Below are 18758 nucleotides of genomic sequence, written 5' to 3' on the forward strand. Positions count from 1 at the left end.
GGGCGCACTGACAGAGGCGAGGCTGCCGGACACAGGCGCCACCGGGCCCTCTGACCACCACCAGTTCCCCTGTGTCATCTGATAAAAGTAACCCATTGTTTACTGACCAATGAGGGGCGTACCTGACATCTTGTGTATATATTTAACCCACAAAGCAGCTTCAACAAAAATTATTTATGTCTGATAAATGATAAGATATTTAGCCTTGCTGTCCAGTCTCAGTGTCTTTGAAAAGGAGAATCTTATTTTTTCTTAAGAACAATGTCATTGTCATAGTATGACAGTGAAAATAATGCTGACAATATCGTAACAGCTGATCCATTAGGGAAGTCTTACAGACTGTAAATGTCTAATTATTCAAGCATGTTATCATTCACCAATTTTTTTTTTTTTTGTCTAATAAGGTATGAACTAATCAACTGTGTTTATAATTGAAAAATATCAAAGCTGATTAATGATGCTAAGCTAGGGTTTTATTGTAATTGCAGCATTTTGTCTGCACAGTATGACTTGTGAGGCATTTTAAGCCCTTTTACTAACAAATAACATGATTATAGTGTGAGGCTTGTTGTGTCTTAGCACTGAGCCTGATCTCTCATCAGCAGTTCAACAGTGGCTTCATACTGACTCCCGGGGAGCAGCTGTTTTGATAGTGCCGTCCTCATCAGTGTTGATTAAATTTTCTAAAATCATCACTTGGGGAGGAAAAAGGCAAAGAAAACTACTTTTAATGATTGTCTTCAGGCTTTGTGTTCAGCTAGGAAAATGTTTTCTTAATAGTGATTCAAATGTCATGTCCCCAAAAGGAGAATTTATGAGAAGTTTTAATTGAGGTTTAGCATGATCTAAAAAGCCTATAAGCATGTTTTATGTGTCCGTCAGTAACACTACAAACACACACAATAAGGTTACTCAAAGATATTAAGTTACATAGAAACTCAAACAATGTTTTCATATGCACTGTGGTAACCTGGTTACTGTAAAACTGAATATATATACAGTAATTCAGGCAATATAATGGTGAAATCACAAGTTACTTTTAGATTTAAAAAAAAAAAAAAAAATTTTATATTATTTTTTTAAGTTGCCACCTTGCTTTTTTGCTGCTTTTTGTACTGCATTGCACCTCAAATGCTTTCTATTTCATTTCTGCTTATAATTACACAATGAAATGTAGAATAAAGGAGGTTTATGACCCCAGAGTTGACAAAAATTATGCAAAAATGATGACAAAATTAGCAGTCGTGAAAAAGTATTAGCCCCCTTTCTGATTTCTTAGTGTTTTGCATATTTGTTATACTTGCATGTTTCAGATCATCTGTGGAACCATGCAGCTTCCACTTTGGATTTGGGACACAGACACCGTCTCTACTTTTAAGATCAGGCTTATCAAAAACACTCTCTCCTTTTTGATAAAGCATATAGCTGGGGCTGGATCCTCCCTTAGTTATGCTGCAATAGGCGTAGGCTCCTGGGGAATTCCCATGATGCATGAGTGTTTCTTCTTCAGTCACCTTTCTCACTCACTATGTAAATATAATTGAATTGAACTGAAATTGAGTTGTACAAAATGCAGTTTTTAAACTTAATTAAGGGAGAAAAGTTAACCAAACCTACCTGGTCTTGTGTGAAAAAGTAACTGCTTCTCTTGTTAAATAATGAATTTGATTAACCACATTTTTGTAAGGCTGAGTTTCCCTAAACACACTCGGGCCTGATTACTGGTGGACCTGCTGAATCAAGAAATCGCTTAAAGAGAACCTGTCTGACAAAGTGAAGCAGGCTAAAAGATCTTGAAAAGCAACACATCATGCCACGATCTGAAGAAAGACCTGAGAAACAAAGTCACTCTCTGTCAGTCTGGAAAGGGTTACAAATCAGTTTCTAAAACTTTGAGACTCAATTGAACCAAAGTGAGCGCCATTATACACAAATGGAGAAAACTTGGAAGAGTGGTGAAGCTTTTTCCAGGAGTGACCGGCCTACCAAAATTACTCCCTAACCCTAACCCCACGACGACTCATCCAGGAGGTTGCAAAAGAACCCAGAATGACATTAAAGAACCGCAGGCGTCACATGTCTCAGTTAAGGTCAGAGTTCATAGTTCCACGATTTTAAAAAAGAAAAAGAAAAAGAGAGGGACTATGGAAATGGCATCCATGGCAGAGTTCCAAGACACAAAACATTGCTGAGCAAAAAAGAACACAAAGGCTTGTTTCACATTTGACAAAAAAAAAAGAACTTTTTGGAAGGTTTGAGGAAAGGAACATCATACCAAAAGTAAACTATGGTGCTGGTAGTGTGATGGTCTCGGGCTGTGTTGCTGCGTCAGTACATGGAAGACTTGCTGAATTCTGCTGTCTACCAAAACATCCTGAAGGAGAATATCTGGCCATGTGTTTGTAAACTCAAGCTGAAGTGCACTTGGGTTCTGCAGCAGGACAATGATCCAAAACAAACCACCAAGTCCACCTCTGAACAGCTTAAAAAAAACAAAGACTTTAGAGTGGCCTAGGTCAGTTCTGACCTGAATCTGATTGAGATGCTGTGGCATGACCATAAAAAGGCAGTCCATGCTCGAAAACCTTCCAGTGTGGCTGAATTACAACAATTCTGCAAAGATGAGTGGGCTAAATTTCCTCCAGTTATTGCAAATGCTTGATTGCAGTTGTTGTTGTTGTTGTTGTTGTTGTTGTTAAGGGTGGCCCAACCAGCTATTAGGTTTAGGGGGCAATCACTTTTTTCACACAGGCCCATGTATTGTTTGATGATCTGAAACATTTAAGAGTGACAAATATACAAAAAAGAGGAAATCAGGAAGGGGGCAAACACTTTTTCACACCACTGTAGGTGCGTGATGTCTCCAAGATTGGATTAAATAGGAAATGGTGAATGCTTAAACATTGGAGTCTTTTGGATGCTTTTGATTCCTGGCATCCACAAATTCACCCCAGTAGGAGCCAGGCACCTTACATGATGGTGGTGGCTGAGAGTTTGTGTGAGTAGGTGAATGAAAATGTATTTTAAGGATCTAGCTAAGGTTAAAAGTAGGTATATACAGTAATGTGGAAAGGTCTTGAATCAGCCTTTAGTTCTTTAAACTTTACTAGGGAAATGGGTGCAGAGGTTTATTAAAACATCTGCAAATAAACATATTGTACAATTCTAAGAACTTGGAAAGTCAATATTTGGTATGAACATCTTTGCTGCCTGTTGTTCCGTTCTCAGTCATCATCGCTGCTTCAGTAATGTTGAGGTTTGAGCTCTGATCGATTTCCCTATGGGGAAATTGGCTTGCAGTGGAAGTCAGACATTTGTACACACCACATGAAAACAATCACATCAACATAAAACACAAGCACACAATATGCAGACATTTTCGCTCTTCCACACTAATTTGGCAACCTACATTGGTATCATAATTAAGCTGTTGCCACTCAGATACTTCCCTGTTGGTATTGCACGGTGGATCAAATCTGATGGTGCTTTTCTTAGTTCATAATTCCAATAATTTTGACAAGATCTCACACCATTAGCTGAAATGCACAAACCATGACAGAGTCTGCACTGTTTTACAGATGGCTGTAGACACTTAGAATCTACTTGTTTCCTCACCTTCTCTGTACATACTGACAATGACTCTAACCAAAAGTCATTATTATGCATTCAAAACTTTATAAAAACCTGTCACTGATTGTCAGCTACTTTTCCACTGAGACTATTTCTGATGGCGCATCAGCTTCATCAGATATAGTCTGAGTCCTGTTAAAGACATGACTTTTAGATACTGTTCATCTGTTGCAGTTTTATGTCTGCCACAGTTGTCCTCCAATTGTCTGGTTTCCTCAATTCTTTTTAAGAGTACAGTGCACACCATATTGATATAGGCTGCTAGTAACAAAGTGTCTAAAGATGATCTAGTGTCTGGTTACTTTTTTAGGGCAAGACATAAGAGCACAGTGGAAGTTGGCAGCACCACTGTTGGTATTCTCAGAGATCTCAGGCTTGCAGTTCTGTATGAGAAGCTGGTTTAAACCAAAGCTATTTCAGTACTTTTCTTTACTCAGCAGGATCTGATAGATTTGATGAAAGGTCCTACAGTGAACATTTTTTTGCTCTTAGAGTCTTGACTTTTATTCAACCCTGTTTATGAACTTTGCAGTGCTTCCAGTAGTGGCAAGTATTGCTTAAAATCAAATATTTGTCCCTTTATAAAGTTTTGTCTCTGGGTTGATCCACAAGAAGCAATTCCTTTTTCCAGGAATTGTGTCTTTATGATGTCTTACTAAAACCACAATCAGATACCAGTTTTTGCTAGATCAGCGATGCAAGCTGTTTTTGGTGTTATTTTGCTTAAATGACCAAAGCTCTGTTTTTATCTTTCCTAACAAAAGCAGCTTTGGTTTTATGTAGCAAAGGACGCCAAGACCCATCACCACTGAAGAGAGACACAGATGCTGTCTGCTGTGTCAAGCTGTTTGTGTAGTGGTAAAAAAAAATGCCTGCTTGGATCTGAATACTGTTTTACTTGCCTTGTCTTTTTATAGACGGGCATTTAATCTGTATCAGTGAATGCGTAGTAGCACATGGACCCATGTGCATATATTAGCTATACTTTATGTACAGTATGTGTTATTAGGTTGTATGAGCTAGAAAGTACCAATGGAAGATATGTAGAAATGGCACAAGTTAGAGTGGTTAAGGGCATGTCTTTATAAAGTCTCATGTAATGAGAAGGGTTATTACAGAGTTTATATCGTCTTGGGTATAAACTCAATACACCCACCAGACAATCTGCTTTTGGACAAAAAAGCCTCAGCCTTATTGGATTTTTTTATTAGTTTTGTCATGAAAATCTCAACAGTGGCTTATTCTGATTTCAAAGAGACAACATGACAGAAGAAGAGGCATTTGAGGTGGGTGATTTCTTTTTGTGTGTGTGTCACTTAGGTTTCCACAAATAGATTTTTTTTTTTTAAAGCTTATTATACTGCAGCCCCTTTTAAACCTCATCTGTGTATGCAGTTCTGACATATTACATACTAAAACTGTAACCTGGCACATTCCCTTTAAGGAGAGCGAACAGAGATTAGTTTATTGATATGGAGGTACAGGGTAAAGGTGTGTATGCGAGAGTCCTCCACAACCAGTGTCCACCGTGTTATCTTGCGAGGGACAAACATACTGCTCTACACTTGTTCACTAGATACCGCCATATGATTGTGTGCGTATACTGAGCAGACATGAGGTGTGAGCGTTTTTATGATATGTGTGTGTAACTTTGTAGACTATAATCAGGCCGCAGCTGTATTTTGACTTGCATAGTGGTTAAAATATATTTTAAACCATGAATGCAAAGCTTTTTTTTGCATTGCATTGGTGTTGCTGTTGCTAATCTGGTCAATTGATCAGCTGTACCTGTTCGTGTGGGTGTGTGTCCTCCAATCTGGCTCGTGTGATTATTTTACAAGCATATTGCTGCAATATGTGTTTGTTTTTTAATCTACACAATCAATTCTTTTTACTTATTGTGCAGCACCACTTTCTTAAAACTCTGTTTTAATGGCCGTGAGCAGCTAGCTATGGCTTTAAATAAAAATGCTGCTGCAGTGCTGGACTTTGGCCTTTGTGTAAATTTGTATACTGTTTTCCCACCCATGCCATGACCTTTTCTGGCATTCAGTTATTTTATTGACTCAGCATATTATGTGCTTTAGAGGGGGAGGAGAACGTGTTATAAACAGCATGACTGAAACAGGCTCGCTCAAGTATAGTAAACACATTCATAATAATAGTATGTCATGTTGTTAGCTCAGTACAGTTCAAAAGTCTTAATCCGCCTCTTATTTCCAAGCAGCCAGACTTTCTTGGAACTTTTAAAGCGATCTTGAGCAATAGTTTTCCAGGCTGTCCAAGTTTTTTTTTTTTTTTTTTTTTTTTTTTTTTGTTGGACATTGTCTGGTTTTGCAGTAATTTTTAGTCTAGTTCTTCTACCTGATGATTTTCAGAGGGATGGTGATAGGGGGAAAGGGGATGAACCAGTGAACCACATGAATCACAAATTAATTTGGTTTTTGCGTTGCTTGGCATATTGTGCATCGCCTCCTTAAAATATTTGGGGAAACTGGACAAGTGGAGGACAAAAGAAGAAGTGGCAGGCCTAGGGGACAATAGCTGCAGCAGATGAACAGTATCTGAAAGTCATTCCTTTAGGTAATGGGGAAAAAATCTAGTAAAGATCTCAAAGAGGGCCTGAGAGATGCCTCTGTCATGGTTTAGAGTTGCTTTTTAGCCATGGTGTTGGGGGTGGAATTATGAACACAGAAAAGTACCATCAGATTTTGATCCATCATGTAATGCCATCTTGAAAGTATATGATTGGCAACAACTTCATTTTTGATTACAATGAAACTCATTGCCAGTATAGTAAAAGCATACATGGATAGAAAAATACACAATAGAACATCATCAGTCATGGATCGTCCTCCCCAGTGCCAGGACATCAACATTATTGAATAAAGGTTTTCATGCCATGTATTGATTTTTAAGCTTATTAGAACTGTGCAAGCTCTGATTTTGCCTGATGTACTGTATTTACATGCATGTTTATGTGTTTCAGTACACCCCTGCACCCATTTCACATTTTCTGAGGAAATATAAAGAAATGGGGCTTGGCTCAAGCCTTGCACAATACTGTGTGTCATGTTGTTAGTATTCATATTATGCCAGTTTGTTTTTAAGCTTTGAAAATTGTACTTGTTTTGTAATTCTTTTTCGAAATTTCCATGAAAGTGCTCATCAGATTGTGCATGCTCCATGATTCTGTAGCTTCAGTGGTTTTGACATACTGGCATTCCTTTACAGCATTTGTTATTAGTTTGCGGTGATAATTAGTAACAGCGATGTTGTAACAATGGCCAAGGGGACTTACTGAACCCGTGAGACTGACCACAGGCGAAGCAGTCGGGAATGTGACCCATTTGCTCAAGTCTTTGCCCTCTAACGCTTCCCTGTGCGTCAGCGTTACAATAAACTCTTTCTGACGCTTGCATATGCAACAATACACAGAAAATGGAGTAAATTTAACAGAAGACGCACACGAGAAAACTCAAAATGACATATACTTACACATACATACACAGACTGGGGTTTTGTTACTGAGCTGCTGTTGCGCAGATTTGGGTGGGGCTCCAGTGATATGGTGGATTAATTAGAAATAAGTAACTAGTGTATTAGTGGCCGTATCATGGAGATGGAATGTGTGCAGAAAATCAGGGCACTGTTCTCCCTTCTTATTGGTAAAAGCTACAGGCAAACACAAACACCATCTACCCAACATATTTGAATAGTACTCCATTCTTGTGTCATGTTGATTTCCTGCTTGCTCTGACCCTTACAGCGGGACACCATATCATTCAACGCAAGCATGACAAAGCCTCTACACAGCCAGCAGCGGTGGGCTTCTGTAGAGAGTGAACAATAGTTGAATAGGAACACCATGGCTGGCCGATTCGACTAAGAACAATTGCGGAATTGGTGCTGTTGCATCTGTCATTAAGATACACTATGTGTGCATGTGGTTGGAATTATACACAAAAGATGAGGTTGTAGAGTTTTTAATGCTTGTTTTAAAGCAAACATTCCCTTTAAAACAGCACACAAATATGATACTCTGGCTCATGAACACAAAACCTTATAAATCTGTGTTTTCTAACATTTTGTTTCAGGCACTCTTCTGCAGAGATCAGGAAACACTTTGGTGGGAACCATGGCTTGCATCACAGCCGAACCAACTCGAACGCTTCGGCCACAGTGTGGCTTACTGTGGTGAGTTTCCTTCTGTTAAAAGAATTCTTTTGCTTTTGGAGTTTAGTCTTTTGTTTTATTCAGCAGGAAATTGTCATATCATCCAGATTTGAACTGCAGGCAGATCTCAGGAAAGGAATGTTAGCAATATGAACTTTTTTTTTTAAGTATTTTTTCCCAGTTATGCTTATATTTCCTTATTCAAATGCGTAACATGTTAAGTGTGCTGTAATATTACATCTATATATTATTACTTCCCTTGTACCAGAGCAGTAGTGATGAAATCCTAGTTGAAGTGGGGGAAAAATCATGCTGTGACTAAAACATCAGTGGAGTGGCTTCCTCTTATGCTGCTTTAGTGATTCTGCTTATACCACTGGAGAGTTATAAGTGTATCATTTTCACATCCTGCCTTTGCTGTCATTAGCTCTGGGACTGTCTGACTCGGTGTGGTGTCTCACCTTGAAGATTATGCTTTGAATCCTGAAACAGTTCTTCTACAGCATGAGCTGCTGCTTTTGCAAAGAGCTGCCTGCATAGCCGTTTACACCGGCCTGACGCTGCTCTTTGGCTTAACATGCGTTGAAAAATGTAGCACATACTGAAAAGACTTGAAAGTCATTATGGCAGGTTGTTTTCTACTCTCCTCATTTGAAGCGTGACAGAGAACGATCCCTGCCCTCCAATGCCTACAGACAGAATGATGCACAGTAATCCTTTGCGGGGATTTGCTCCCGCTGCACTCTCTGTAGTACCCTCTGAACCTCTGTCTCTGCCTCCCAGCTTTATATGTTCTGCTCTCAGTCTTCTCGCTTTTCGTCTATTTCTGTCTTTTCCTCGCATCTTTTCTTCTGTGTCGCCCTACATTTCTCTCATGTAAAGTTCTCTAAAGCTTGCAGTTGTTAAGTTTTGTGACATATATTTGTGTTTGAGTGACAGAGCTTAAACCCTTAAATAATGTTTTTTTGGGCTGTTTTTTTTTTTTTTTTTTTTTTTTTTTTTTTATTTTAGTAATGATTCTTGAGCTTTCTGGCTGACAGGTCTTGAGGAGAAGTACTTGAGCCAGCTGTCCTGACCCGGCTTGTAGCATGTAGCATGGTTAATCTGTAACCTGCTTGAGAAATGGGTCAGTGCCTTGGATACTGACAGGCACTGGATGGGCGCTGCCTACCTTGCAGCTTATCCAGGCAAATCTTCAATATGTCCGGATTTGGGATGCGGGAGAGGATTTTTAATACCATAATCTCTGGGATGATAGTTTTACATTATTCAGCAGTCCCGTCTAGCAAAGGGATGAGGGAGGGGTGCTTGTTGCTGCAGTTGTTATGCGGATCACTACGTTAATATTGACTGAACCTGAGTTGAAACTGTTGCCTGGTCAGAGACATTAACAAATTTAAAAGCTTGCTGTGTGTGTGTGTGTGTGTGTGTGTGTGTGTGTGTGTGTGTGTGTGTGTGTGTGTGTGTGTGTGTGTGTGTGTGTGTGTGTGTGTGTGTGTGTGTGTGTGTGTGTGTGTGTGGCATGCACATGTATGTATCTCTAGTTTCTGTTCCTGTCTGTTGAAACACCAGTTGATGGAGGGACGCCTTGCTGATGTCACTTCCTTCAGTGTTTTGTGGTTTTGTCCCTTTCAGCTGAGAACTGTAATGTCTAAAACTGATGTCTAAACGTTTTGTGGGTCTCTAAACAGTCAGGCTCCAATTAAAGCATTGACTCTGTGGCTTCTGATTTATTTTTGCTAATGCTGATGGTTTTCTTTAAGCTTCTAGGTCTATGAAGCCCACTTTAAAGGGGTTCTGTGCATTGCACTGTGGCTTAGTTTCACTCAAAAGCACTGAGCGCCAGTAGGTACACAGTGTAGGTTCCCCATATCCGGAGTGCGCCATTTTGTACACTTCCTTTTTATGGTGTTCAGTTTTCAGCAGGGTAAGTTTGCGATGTCGGCTTGAGCTCAGTCTTTTTGTGAAACTAGAGTGAGATTTTGCTCACATATCTTCTGTCATGTTTACTGTAGCTTTATTTTCTCTTGGGTTCTTTACATCTGTTTCTTTTTTCTGTGTTCCTCCTGTATATCGACAGCAGTAATGTGCTTCTAAAAATGGTCATTTTTACATGAAAATGCTTTATTTGTTTTTTTTGTTTTTAAAAAAGCTTGTCTTATTTAATCATTTGTGCACATTCTTCACTGAGTTTTGTCACATCTTCCAGCCGTTCATGGTTTTCACTGCAATTATTGCACCTGTGATCAAGTTTGTCAAAAACGTCTGGTGGCTGTTGGCTTTGCAAGGAAAGCTGGATTCTTGCTGGCACCTCTGATGACTCCACAGAGCAGCAGGCACTGATCAGAGGCATGCATAGATTTGCATTCATTTGTTTTTGTTAGCCTCCATACCAAACAAGAAAAAGAGGCCATGTTACAATGATTCTTTGAACTTTGAGGCATACAGCCAGAGAAATGCACATGGAGTCAGATGAAGTTTGCTACTATAATGGTACTACTGAGGTTGTCCTCTGTAGAGAGGAGGAGTTAGTTTGTTTTTTTTTTATACCGGAGCCCTCTCATTTAAAACAATAATGATATAGTTCTTCCTTCTGGCTGTCTGTGTATTCTTTTGTCATGTGTTGCATGCTAAGCATTAATAATCGGCCGTGTGCAACAACATGCTCGTCGTTGCTTAGTGGAGGAAAAATATCCCTTAGGGTGGGTTGATGTGCAAAAACATGTCTGAAGGCAAATGGAATTTGCTCAGCTTTTAAAAGTTAAGCACAGCAGTGACTCATGTTTTTCTGCAGGTATTTCCACCTCTTATGTGTATACATGTTATCTTTTACTGTCTATACCAGTAGCTGGTTTGGCCCCCTGTTTCCTGTCTGCCTGAAGACACACTTTCTCTCACAGTTTTTGACAGGCTATCTGTATTTTACCTGTATGGGACAGTCCGCGTGACTGAAAGCTGAAATATTCTTCTAAAAAATGTCTGACTGTTCTTGTTCAAATTCATACTCTTAGAATGGCTTCCTTTTATTGTTCATCAGTTTTGGGTTTTTTTTCTTTTTAGTAATTTTTCATTATGACATTTAGCCCATTTCCATGGCTCAGATTAAGCACAGTCACTAAAAATATTTCCATCAACAACAAAAACAAAACAAAAAAACTAAAAAAAGAAAAAAAAGCTTTCCGTCTGGGACTAGGCTTAAAATTGGTCTGGAAAATGTAGCCATTATAGGATATGGTTCTAAACCTTTGTCCTACCTCAGCTAACCCCTGATGATTATCAGATTGGAGGTCTGCCCAGTTTGCTGCAGTGACACCTGCTCCATGCAGGTTCCTTTTTTCTTTTTTTTTTAACGACCACAGTCAGCAATGCACGACAAAAAAGGATGTGTGGTGCGCTATCTCATCAGTTGTGCTTCCCCCCCCCCTTTGGTACACTTTCTAATGATTATAAAAGCTCATCTGTGTCAGAGTACAGATTTGTTAAAAGGCTTAAATATGAAACTTTCAACCCATTTATATTGTACTTTGAAACCACTACAGCTTTGCTTTTGTGATGATCTGATGTAGTAGAGATGGAGTTACAGTTTCTGTCTAAAAATAGGATTTAAAAAAACACACACAAACAGCCTGAATGCCAGCTTGTTCCGGTTTCCGCTTGTGTAAGTCCCTGTGTCTTTTGTTCTCAGACAGGTATGAGGTATTAGAAAATATTCATGATTCAACATGTTTGGTTATGCTTCCCTTTTTCTTCTCTGTAGTGTGTCTGAATTTGACAAATGGCTGTATAAACTGTAAAATGAAAAGTGTTTGGTTTTCCATTTTGCTTCTTGTAAAAGCTTATAGTTAGGGCTGGATCAGGTAACCGTGAACCAGTGTTTAGATACACTGCAGTATTCCTGCAATAGGACTCTCTATAAGTTTACACATCACTCTGCATGTAATCATTAGTTATTATTCATTTGTTGCTCTCTTCCATAGTGTCCTCTTTGTCTTGTAGGATAGCACTGGTGGTTGCCAGTATTTTCTAGATATTTAATTTTAATGTTGTTTTTTTTTTCTGATATGTATTCTCACTTTTTTTTTCCATCTTCCCAATCCCAATATTTTCTCCATCATTCTTCGATTCTCCAGCCTCAGACGTATGATGCAGTGGAGCCCTTGGACCTGGAGGAATTCTTCATGTCGCAGTTAAAAAGTGGAGACTCTGCCCTGATGCAGGAATTTGGAGACTTTCCTGATGATGACCTGAAGGTGGAGCAGGTGGAAAAGGAGTGTCGCACTATTCGACACTCTGTCCCAGAGGATGGGTATGTTACAGGCCAATGATTGTTAAATAAGAGGATAATTTATGAGTCAATTAACATGGTTTTCTAGAGCTCACAAAAAGCCAAAAAGGACAGCGTTTTTTACTGACAGGTTTCTCTGAATGTCTTAAAATATTGATTAAACTGATGTTCAGAGGTGGGTAACAAGCCTTTATTCATCTTCCAAAGAAGTTTAGCAGATTGTTTTGTAATAAAATAAATATTTAGACTGTCTCCCCAAATTCATTGTAAAACAACTTTCTGCACGTTATCTTTGCTTATTCAGAGTATTCACAACGTGACCATGAAGTCCAAATTAAGACAGGAGAAGAATTCAAAGTTTTCAGCTGCTTGCATGTGTCTGCATATCTCATTGTCCTCATCCTTATCTCTTAACAGAGTGGAACTAGATCCGCATGTAAGAGACTGCATAAAGAGTTACACCCAGCCGTGGCTCGTCGTCTCCAGAAGGTAAAAGACTGCGTGTCCTATCTGATACATTCTTATGTTTACATGTTTCCTACAAAGACTCTCATATTCACTGCACACATGCACTGCATAATGCTTCAGTGTTGTTATCCAGACTGGTTCAGAGGTCTTTTAGTTAACCATGAATGCCCTTTTTTGTGTTTTTGTGTCTTTTCTGTCTTATGTGTATGCATGAAGATGCCAGGGGGATGGCTGGAGTGTGTATTCAGAGCGAACTGGCCTACACAAACTTCTTCGGAAACAGACCTTTGAGTCGGATTTTCAGCCAGAAAATCAAGAAAAAACGGTAAGAAACACAAACACACAGTCATGTGCTAAAGTTTTAGTTTAGAGGTTCGGATAAATAACCCAATAAATATTGAGTGTAAGTACCCTTTTACTTAGCCTGTGTCTTAACCAGCACCCTGTTACTCAATGAAGGAGCCTTCCTCCTGTTCAGTGTTGCGTGCAGCATACTATGAAGAAACAAGTCCTCACTGATTTCCTTCTCGGCCTCTTGTGTGCAGCGTGATGCTTCAGACATGCATTGTTGCTGTAGTCTCAGTTTACAGTTAGGTCGTCACATCTGATTTTGCTTGTTATTATAGAAACAGGTTTTTGACTAGATGGTGTTGCTTTGGTTTGTTGGTTATTACCACTTTAGACGGTCAGAACAACTGTGTAATTTGTCTATCTGCAGTTGTGATGTAACTATTATTTGCTGAACAACAGCCAGCAGTGAGAGATGGTTTAGTTTAGTGGGTTTTTTGTTTTTTTGTCTAGCTAAGCTAGAATATGAGAAAGTTAATGACTTTCCAATCTAAATACTGACAAGAAATGGAGTAAGTGGATTTCCCCAACAGCTTAATGCTATTTTTAAGCAGAACTACAAGAAAAGTTACTTGCCACAACTTGTCCTTGAATGACAGTGCGTTGGAACTCTGATAAAGTGACTTCTGTGTGGCAAAGACATTGTAGTGAGAGCAGTATGGTAGTCCATACTGATCAAGGCTTGGGAGACAATTGTTGGTGTGAAATGTGAGGCTGGGGGGAGACTGGGTTGGGAGACTGAGCGGGGAGTGGGTGGGGGTTGCTTTAATAGAGAACACAACAGTGTGTTGTTATTCACATCACTCTTTTTTTACCCTACACAGTGGCTCTTTTAAGTTTAGTGCACCACAGCCCTGTTGTATTATATTCAGCATTTTTCAGATCAGTAGCTGCCATCCAAGTGTTTGGATCTTTCATTATGGATCCTTGCCTCAGTCCTTCACTGAGCCAAGTTCACATCCTCTCTGTGCCCTCTCAGTCGCTTATTTGTCTTATAGTGGCCAAATCCCAGCTCCCAGAATCACACAGTCGCGGCCAATCCAAGTCCCAGCCAGTGCCACTCCCAGTTCCTGGCCCAGCCATCCCTTAGCCCCAGCCAGTCTCTTGTTGCTTCATCCTGCCAATTCTGACTAATTACCCAAACCAAAAGGCCCTCATTACTGCTGTAGGCTTCCCATGATCTATATGCCAGAATGAGAGTGACAGAGAGGGGAAGAACAGCTCTATTGTCCTTCAGCACTTAATAGTTCTCTTCTATGGACCAGTCTGCTTTAACAATCATGGCGTGATGGACTCTTGGAGCCTCAACATTGTGAAGCTTAAGCAGACTGGAAACTCAGTCAGTCCTAGCCTGTGGTATGAGAGCTGGGATATGAATTTGATGGATGATAGGAGTGAAAGAGACAAGGAGAACGGGTGGCAAGAGGGACTGCTCAGATCAGGATGCAGCTTGGGAGCAGTGAGGTTATGACCTGCAATCTGGCTAAAAGGTCATATGACAATTTTTGGGGTTAGAATCTTGAACTCGTGTCATTATAATTACGGTTGTGCATACGTGCTTGCCTGGATACAAAGGCTATCGCTTCAACTCAAGGTGAAAAGCTCAATTCGGAAATCTCGACACAGGAAATGGTTCAGGGCTGAATGAAACCCAGGCCCCTTGCAGCCCTTTGGCATATGGGTTGCTTGCTCAACTGAGTTAGCTACAGCGGTGCCCCACCATCCTGTTTTTTGGGGGTTTTTTTGTAAATATTCCAACTACAGGCAGTGATTCATATCCCGGGCACTCTAATGCTACTTTTAGGAAATTTGATTTCTTTGCAGATATTTACTTGGCGACAGGGGGTTTTATTGTTTGTTTTTGTTTGTTTGTTTTTTTGTTTGTTTTTTTTAAATGAAATCATTGATCCATTTGAAGAGGTTATACACCAAATTAAGTTACTTTTGTAGGTGGACTTCCTTATCATGCAATGCCTTTCTGAGAGACCTCCCACTTATGATTTCTTACTTGAACCATAACAGCAGATCAAAAAACATGATTTCAATGGGGGAAAAAATCTGATCATGTGATCTCCTTGTGCAGTCAGGCTGGTTTTGGTTTTTTTTGTGGGTTTTTTTTTTTTCTGATTCTGGTTTAGGTGGAGGCATTGATGCCTAAAGAGTTTTTAACATGTAAGAATCTTTTATATGCCAATTAAAACTGCTAAAAAACAAAAACTATAAAAGGTTGACCCTTTTTTTTTTTTTTTTGGAGTAATAAACGAAGAAGCTTGCGGTGCATTTTAGAATACTTGACTGAATATAAAGTTTTACATACAACATTGCTCACAACTACTCAATAGGTCTCCCTCTGGATGCACAGAATGTGTCAGTACAATAGTCAAATTCATCACACACTTTTGTGAGCAGTTCTGGTGTCAGTGCAGCCATTGCTGTTTTTATGCCATCTACCAGAATCCACTCTTTCTGACAGTACGTGTTTCGATCATTACTAGTGAATGGTGGCGGGATTAAAGCACTTTTGAAATCAGATTATTTTTAATACACTTCATTTTTTTTAAAAATTAGACAACATATTCAGATGCTGTTTTTTCAAAAGGCTTCTGAGCACATTTATGAATCACATCACATCTAAGTGTCAAAATTATGCCGCTTTTTCTAGCTCTGGGTTAGCTCAGTTAGCTCAACCCTCTATGCTGTTCTCACTTTTGTTGAAAAACCCAAAGGCCTGTTGGGAGATCTGATTACAGAATTTGATTAACTCATTTAAAATTCTGTCAATATCATATCAGGAATGATGAGTAACTTATACCTCATTACCTTCTGGCCCTTTGTTACTGATTGGCTGGTCAATTTTTATGTATCAAATATTAAAAAAACAAAACAAAGCTTCTTGTTCATAAAAAATTAAGGATTAGTTATACACACCTGCTGAATATTGTGAAGTAACTCAAGTCATTTTACTCTCTTTTAAATACAGTGAACATAAGCACAGCTATATGCTGTGTCTTCTATACTGAGTAAGCCTTGTTTAGAAAAGTACAAGAGCCTGTCATTGTCTCAATCTAAAACAGAGGCTGTCTAGACTGACTAAATGCCTGTTTTGTTGTGTCCGCTGACCACGTAATAGTGGAAGCTCTGTTTTTAATACAGTGCATGTTGATGATGGTTGATAAAATGCTTTTCCAGCACGGTGTTGATATGCTGTTGTTACAAACAAGGTTTGAGGTAAATGCATGGTTGTCTTCTTCTTTAAACCAAGGGTGAACAACATGTGTCTACTAATCTTGTTCCTCTGGATATTATAGTCCCATAATTTGGCTTTCCTTGTGCTTTCCTGCCTTTTTCTTCCACTTCCTTGTGTTTTCATTTTATTTAATTCCTCTCGTCCTGGCCATGACATGACCCTTACCCCTGCTCTTATTCTGTCATTGCTCCAGGTCAAGTCACCAACTCTAGCAACGTTGACAGATGACTCTGGCCACACACTGACCTCCTCTGACTTTAACTTGCGGTGCCTGACTCCAGACAAGAGAGTTGAGGGTCTTCTGGCTTTCAGCAGCCATGAAGAGCTGGATCGTTTAAACCAGGAAACACGGCAAGGGAACAGACACCCTGAGCTGTTTGCGCTCTACCCACCACCTGATGAGGTGAGATATAAAAACAAAGTTGTTTTTTTTTTTTTTTGTTTTTTTTTCCATTAATATTTCAGCTGCTGCGTTTGCCTTTCATGATAGTTGGGATCTGCAAAAATTACCAAAAATCGAACGGATGTACAACCACTTCTTTCAGATAGTAAATAGAAAGTTTTTATTTTAAGACATCTAAAACTGAATAGTAAATAGAAAATACTCTTTTTTTTTTTTTTGACTACACAAATTCATAAATGATACAAAAACTAATAAAATTGTGACTGGAAAATTGTAATGCACATTTTCACTAAGATTTTATAGACTGCCAGTTACAAATAATCTATAATGAAACTAATAAGAGTTGCAGCCCTTTCTCGTTTTTCATAATATATTAAATACACATCTGAAACCTTAGGTGCCCACACAGGGAGCAATATGCAATGAGCTTGGGGACTTTCCAGTTCTCTGTTGCCTAGGTAACTCTCTAATGTATTTACTACCTGGTTACATGATGATCAGTGTATCCTGCACTCTCATTGGTAATAACTTTAGTTGCTCGTCTCGAGGTTGAGAAGAGTTTATCCGGGAAGTTGCCTGTAGTTGCTTAAAGTTCACAAATATCACTGACTTTCTATGGTCTCTGGTTGTTATATTGCTGCAGATCGCTTCCTGTGTGGACATGACTTGTGTTCTTAATTTCGCTTCTTCTCCATCCACAAGCATCTGTGCTTAGTTAAATCTTTATTTTTTTAAACATATTTCTGTAAATATCTTACAGGAAGATACAGTGGAAATCCGTCCTGTTCCCGACTGCCCCAGAGAACACATTGGAGAGCGCGTTATGATCAGATGCCAGTCTATAAAGTATGTCATACGTTTTCATTATACTGTAGTAGGGAGAATAGTCTTGTAGTTTAAACAGCTGCATAGCTGAGTAGTTGTTTAAGTGATGGATGGAGGATTATGTGAGGGTGGAGGAGTGTTGTTCGGCAGTGGTTGTTTTCCAGAAACTCTCCGTCCCTCCCTTTCTCTGTGGGATTCTGTCTCTTTTGCTCCTTCTTTCATTCGAACACATGCAAATGCACTTTTCCTGCATTATAGTCTTGATCTTCGTCATCCTTGTATAATTCGTACAGTTGCCAAATATTTGAGTTGAACTGCTTGCAATGCTTTGGCAACTTTTCTAATCCTTTTAACCCTCAGTTCAAGCGCATCATCACTTCCTCTAACTAATTTGTGTCTAACAGGAATTAAAATTCCTGAAAAATCAGTAGAATCAAAAACTGATGGAAAGCTAATTGAGGAAAAAAAATGAGGATTTGTATTCAGGATTTGCATCTTCTCCTGCGATAAAACTCCTAATCTAATTTTCCTTTGTGTGGCCTTTTAGGTTTGAAATAGAAATTGAACCCATATTTGCCACCATGGCACTGTATGATCTGAAAGAGAAGAAAAAGGTGAGCAAACTTTTTTCACTGTCAAATTCACTTTTTTTTTTTTAATGTTATACAAAATTGTGTGTGTGTGTGTGCGTGTGTGTGTGTGTGTGTGTGTGTGTGTGTGTGTGTGTGTGTGTGTGTGTGATAAGCAACAAAGAATAACAGTAAAAAAACACTTTCCTCAGTCTTGGGACTCTCTGCTTGTTTGCATACTTGCTGTGTATTTTAGCATTTTCTCACACAGCTGGGAGAAATAATTATTTTATCCCTGGCTGAATATGTAAGTTTGGTCACTTTAAAAGAAATTAATAGTCTCTCATTTTTATGATAGTTTCATTTTAGCGGAGAGAAACTGAATATCAACCAAAAATCCCCCCCAAAAACCCCACCTTGACAGAATTCTGCTCCCACAGTCAACCAGTCCATTACATCTATTGCTTGTTATATGTATAAAGCACACCTGTCCACAAAATGAGCTTCTTCCATTCCAACCTCTCCATCACGATTGGGCAAGACCAAAGAAATGTCAAAGGATGTCAAGGACAAGACTGTAGACCTTCACAAAGCTGGAATGGACTATGAGGCTGTCAACAAGAAGCTTGGTGAGAAGGTGACAACTCGTGGTGCGACAATTCGGAAAGGGAAGAAATATAAATCTTTCCTCACAGGGTAATGATGAGAAAGATGGTGGATCTGCCAAAACTGCCAAAACACGCTCCTTGCGTGTTAATGGTCTGAAGGCACCATGAACACCACAGATAACAAACTACAGCGTAATCT

At 39.2% G+C, this 18758-nt stretch overlaps 1 protein-coding gene across 2 annotated transcripts in view; it reads left to right on the forward strand.

Moving 5' to 3' along the window:
* dock8 (dedicator of cytokinesis 8) overlaps positions 1-18758 on the forward strand; it is a 54740-nt gene that overhangs the window by 4798 nt on the left and 31184 nt on the right. For both annotated transcript variants that reach the window (XM_080893063.1, XM_080893062.1), the window contains exons 2-8: positions 7728-7827; positions 11937-12112; positions 12509-12580; positions 12776-12884; positions 16348-16557; positions 17318-17403; positions 17930-17996. In XM_080893063.1, coding sequence (XP_080749189.1) covers positions 7728-7827; positions 11937-12112; positions 12509-12580; positions 12776-12884; positions 16348-16557; positions 17318-17403; positions 17930-17996 — 820 coding nt within the window. The remainder of the gene's footprint in view (positions 1-7727; positions 7828-11936; positions 12113-12508; positions 12581-12775; positions 12885-16347; positions 16558-17317; positions 17404-17929; positions 17997-18758) is intronic.

This window comes from Rhamphochromis sp. 'chilingali' (assembly GCF_963969265.1).
Source record: "Rhamphochromis sp. 'chilingali' genome assembly, chromosome: 10".
Taxonomy (NCBI): Eukaryota; Metazoa; Chordata; class Actinopteri; order Cichliformes; family Cichlidae; genus Rhamphochromis; species Rhamphochromis sp. 'chilingali'.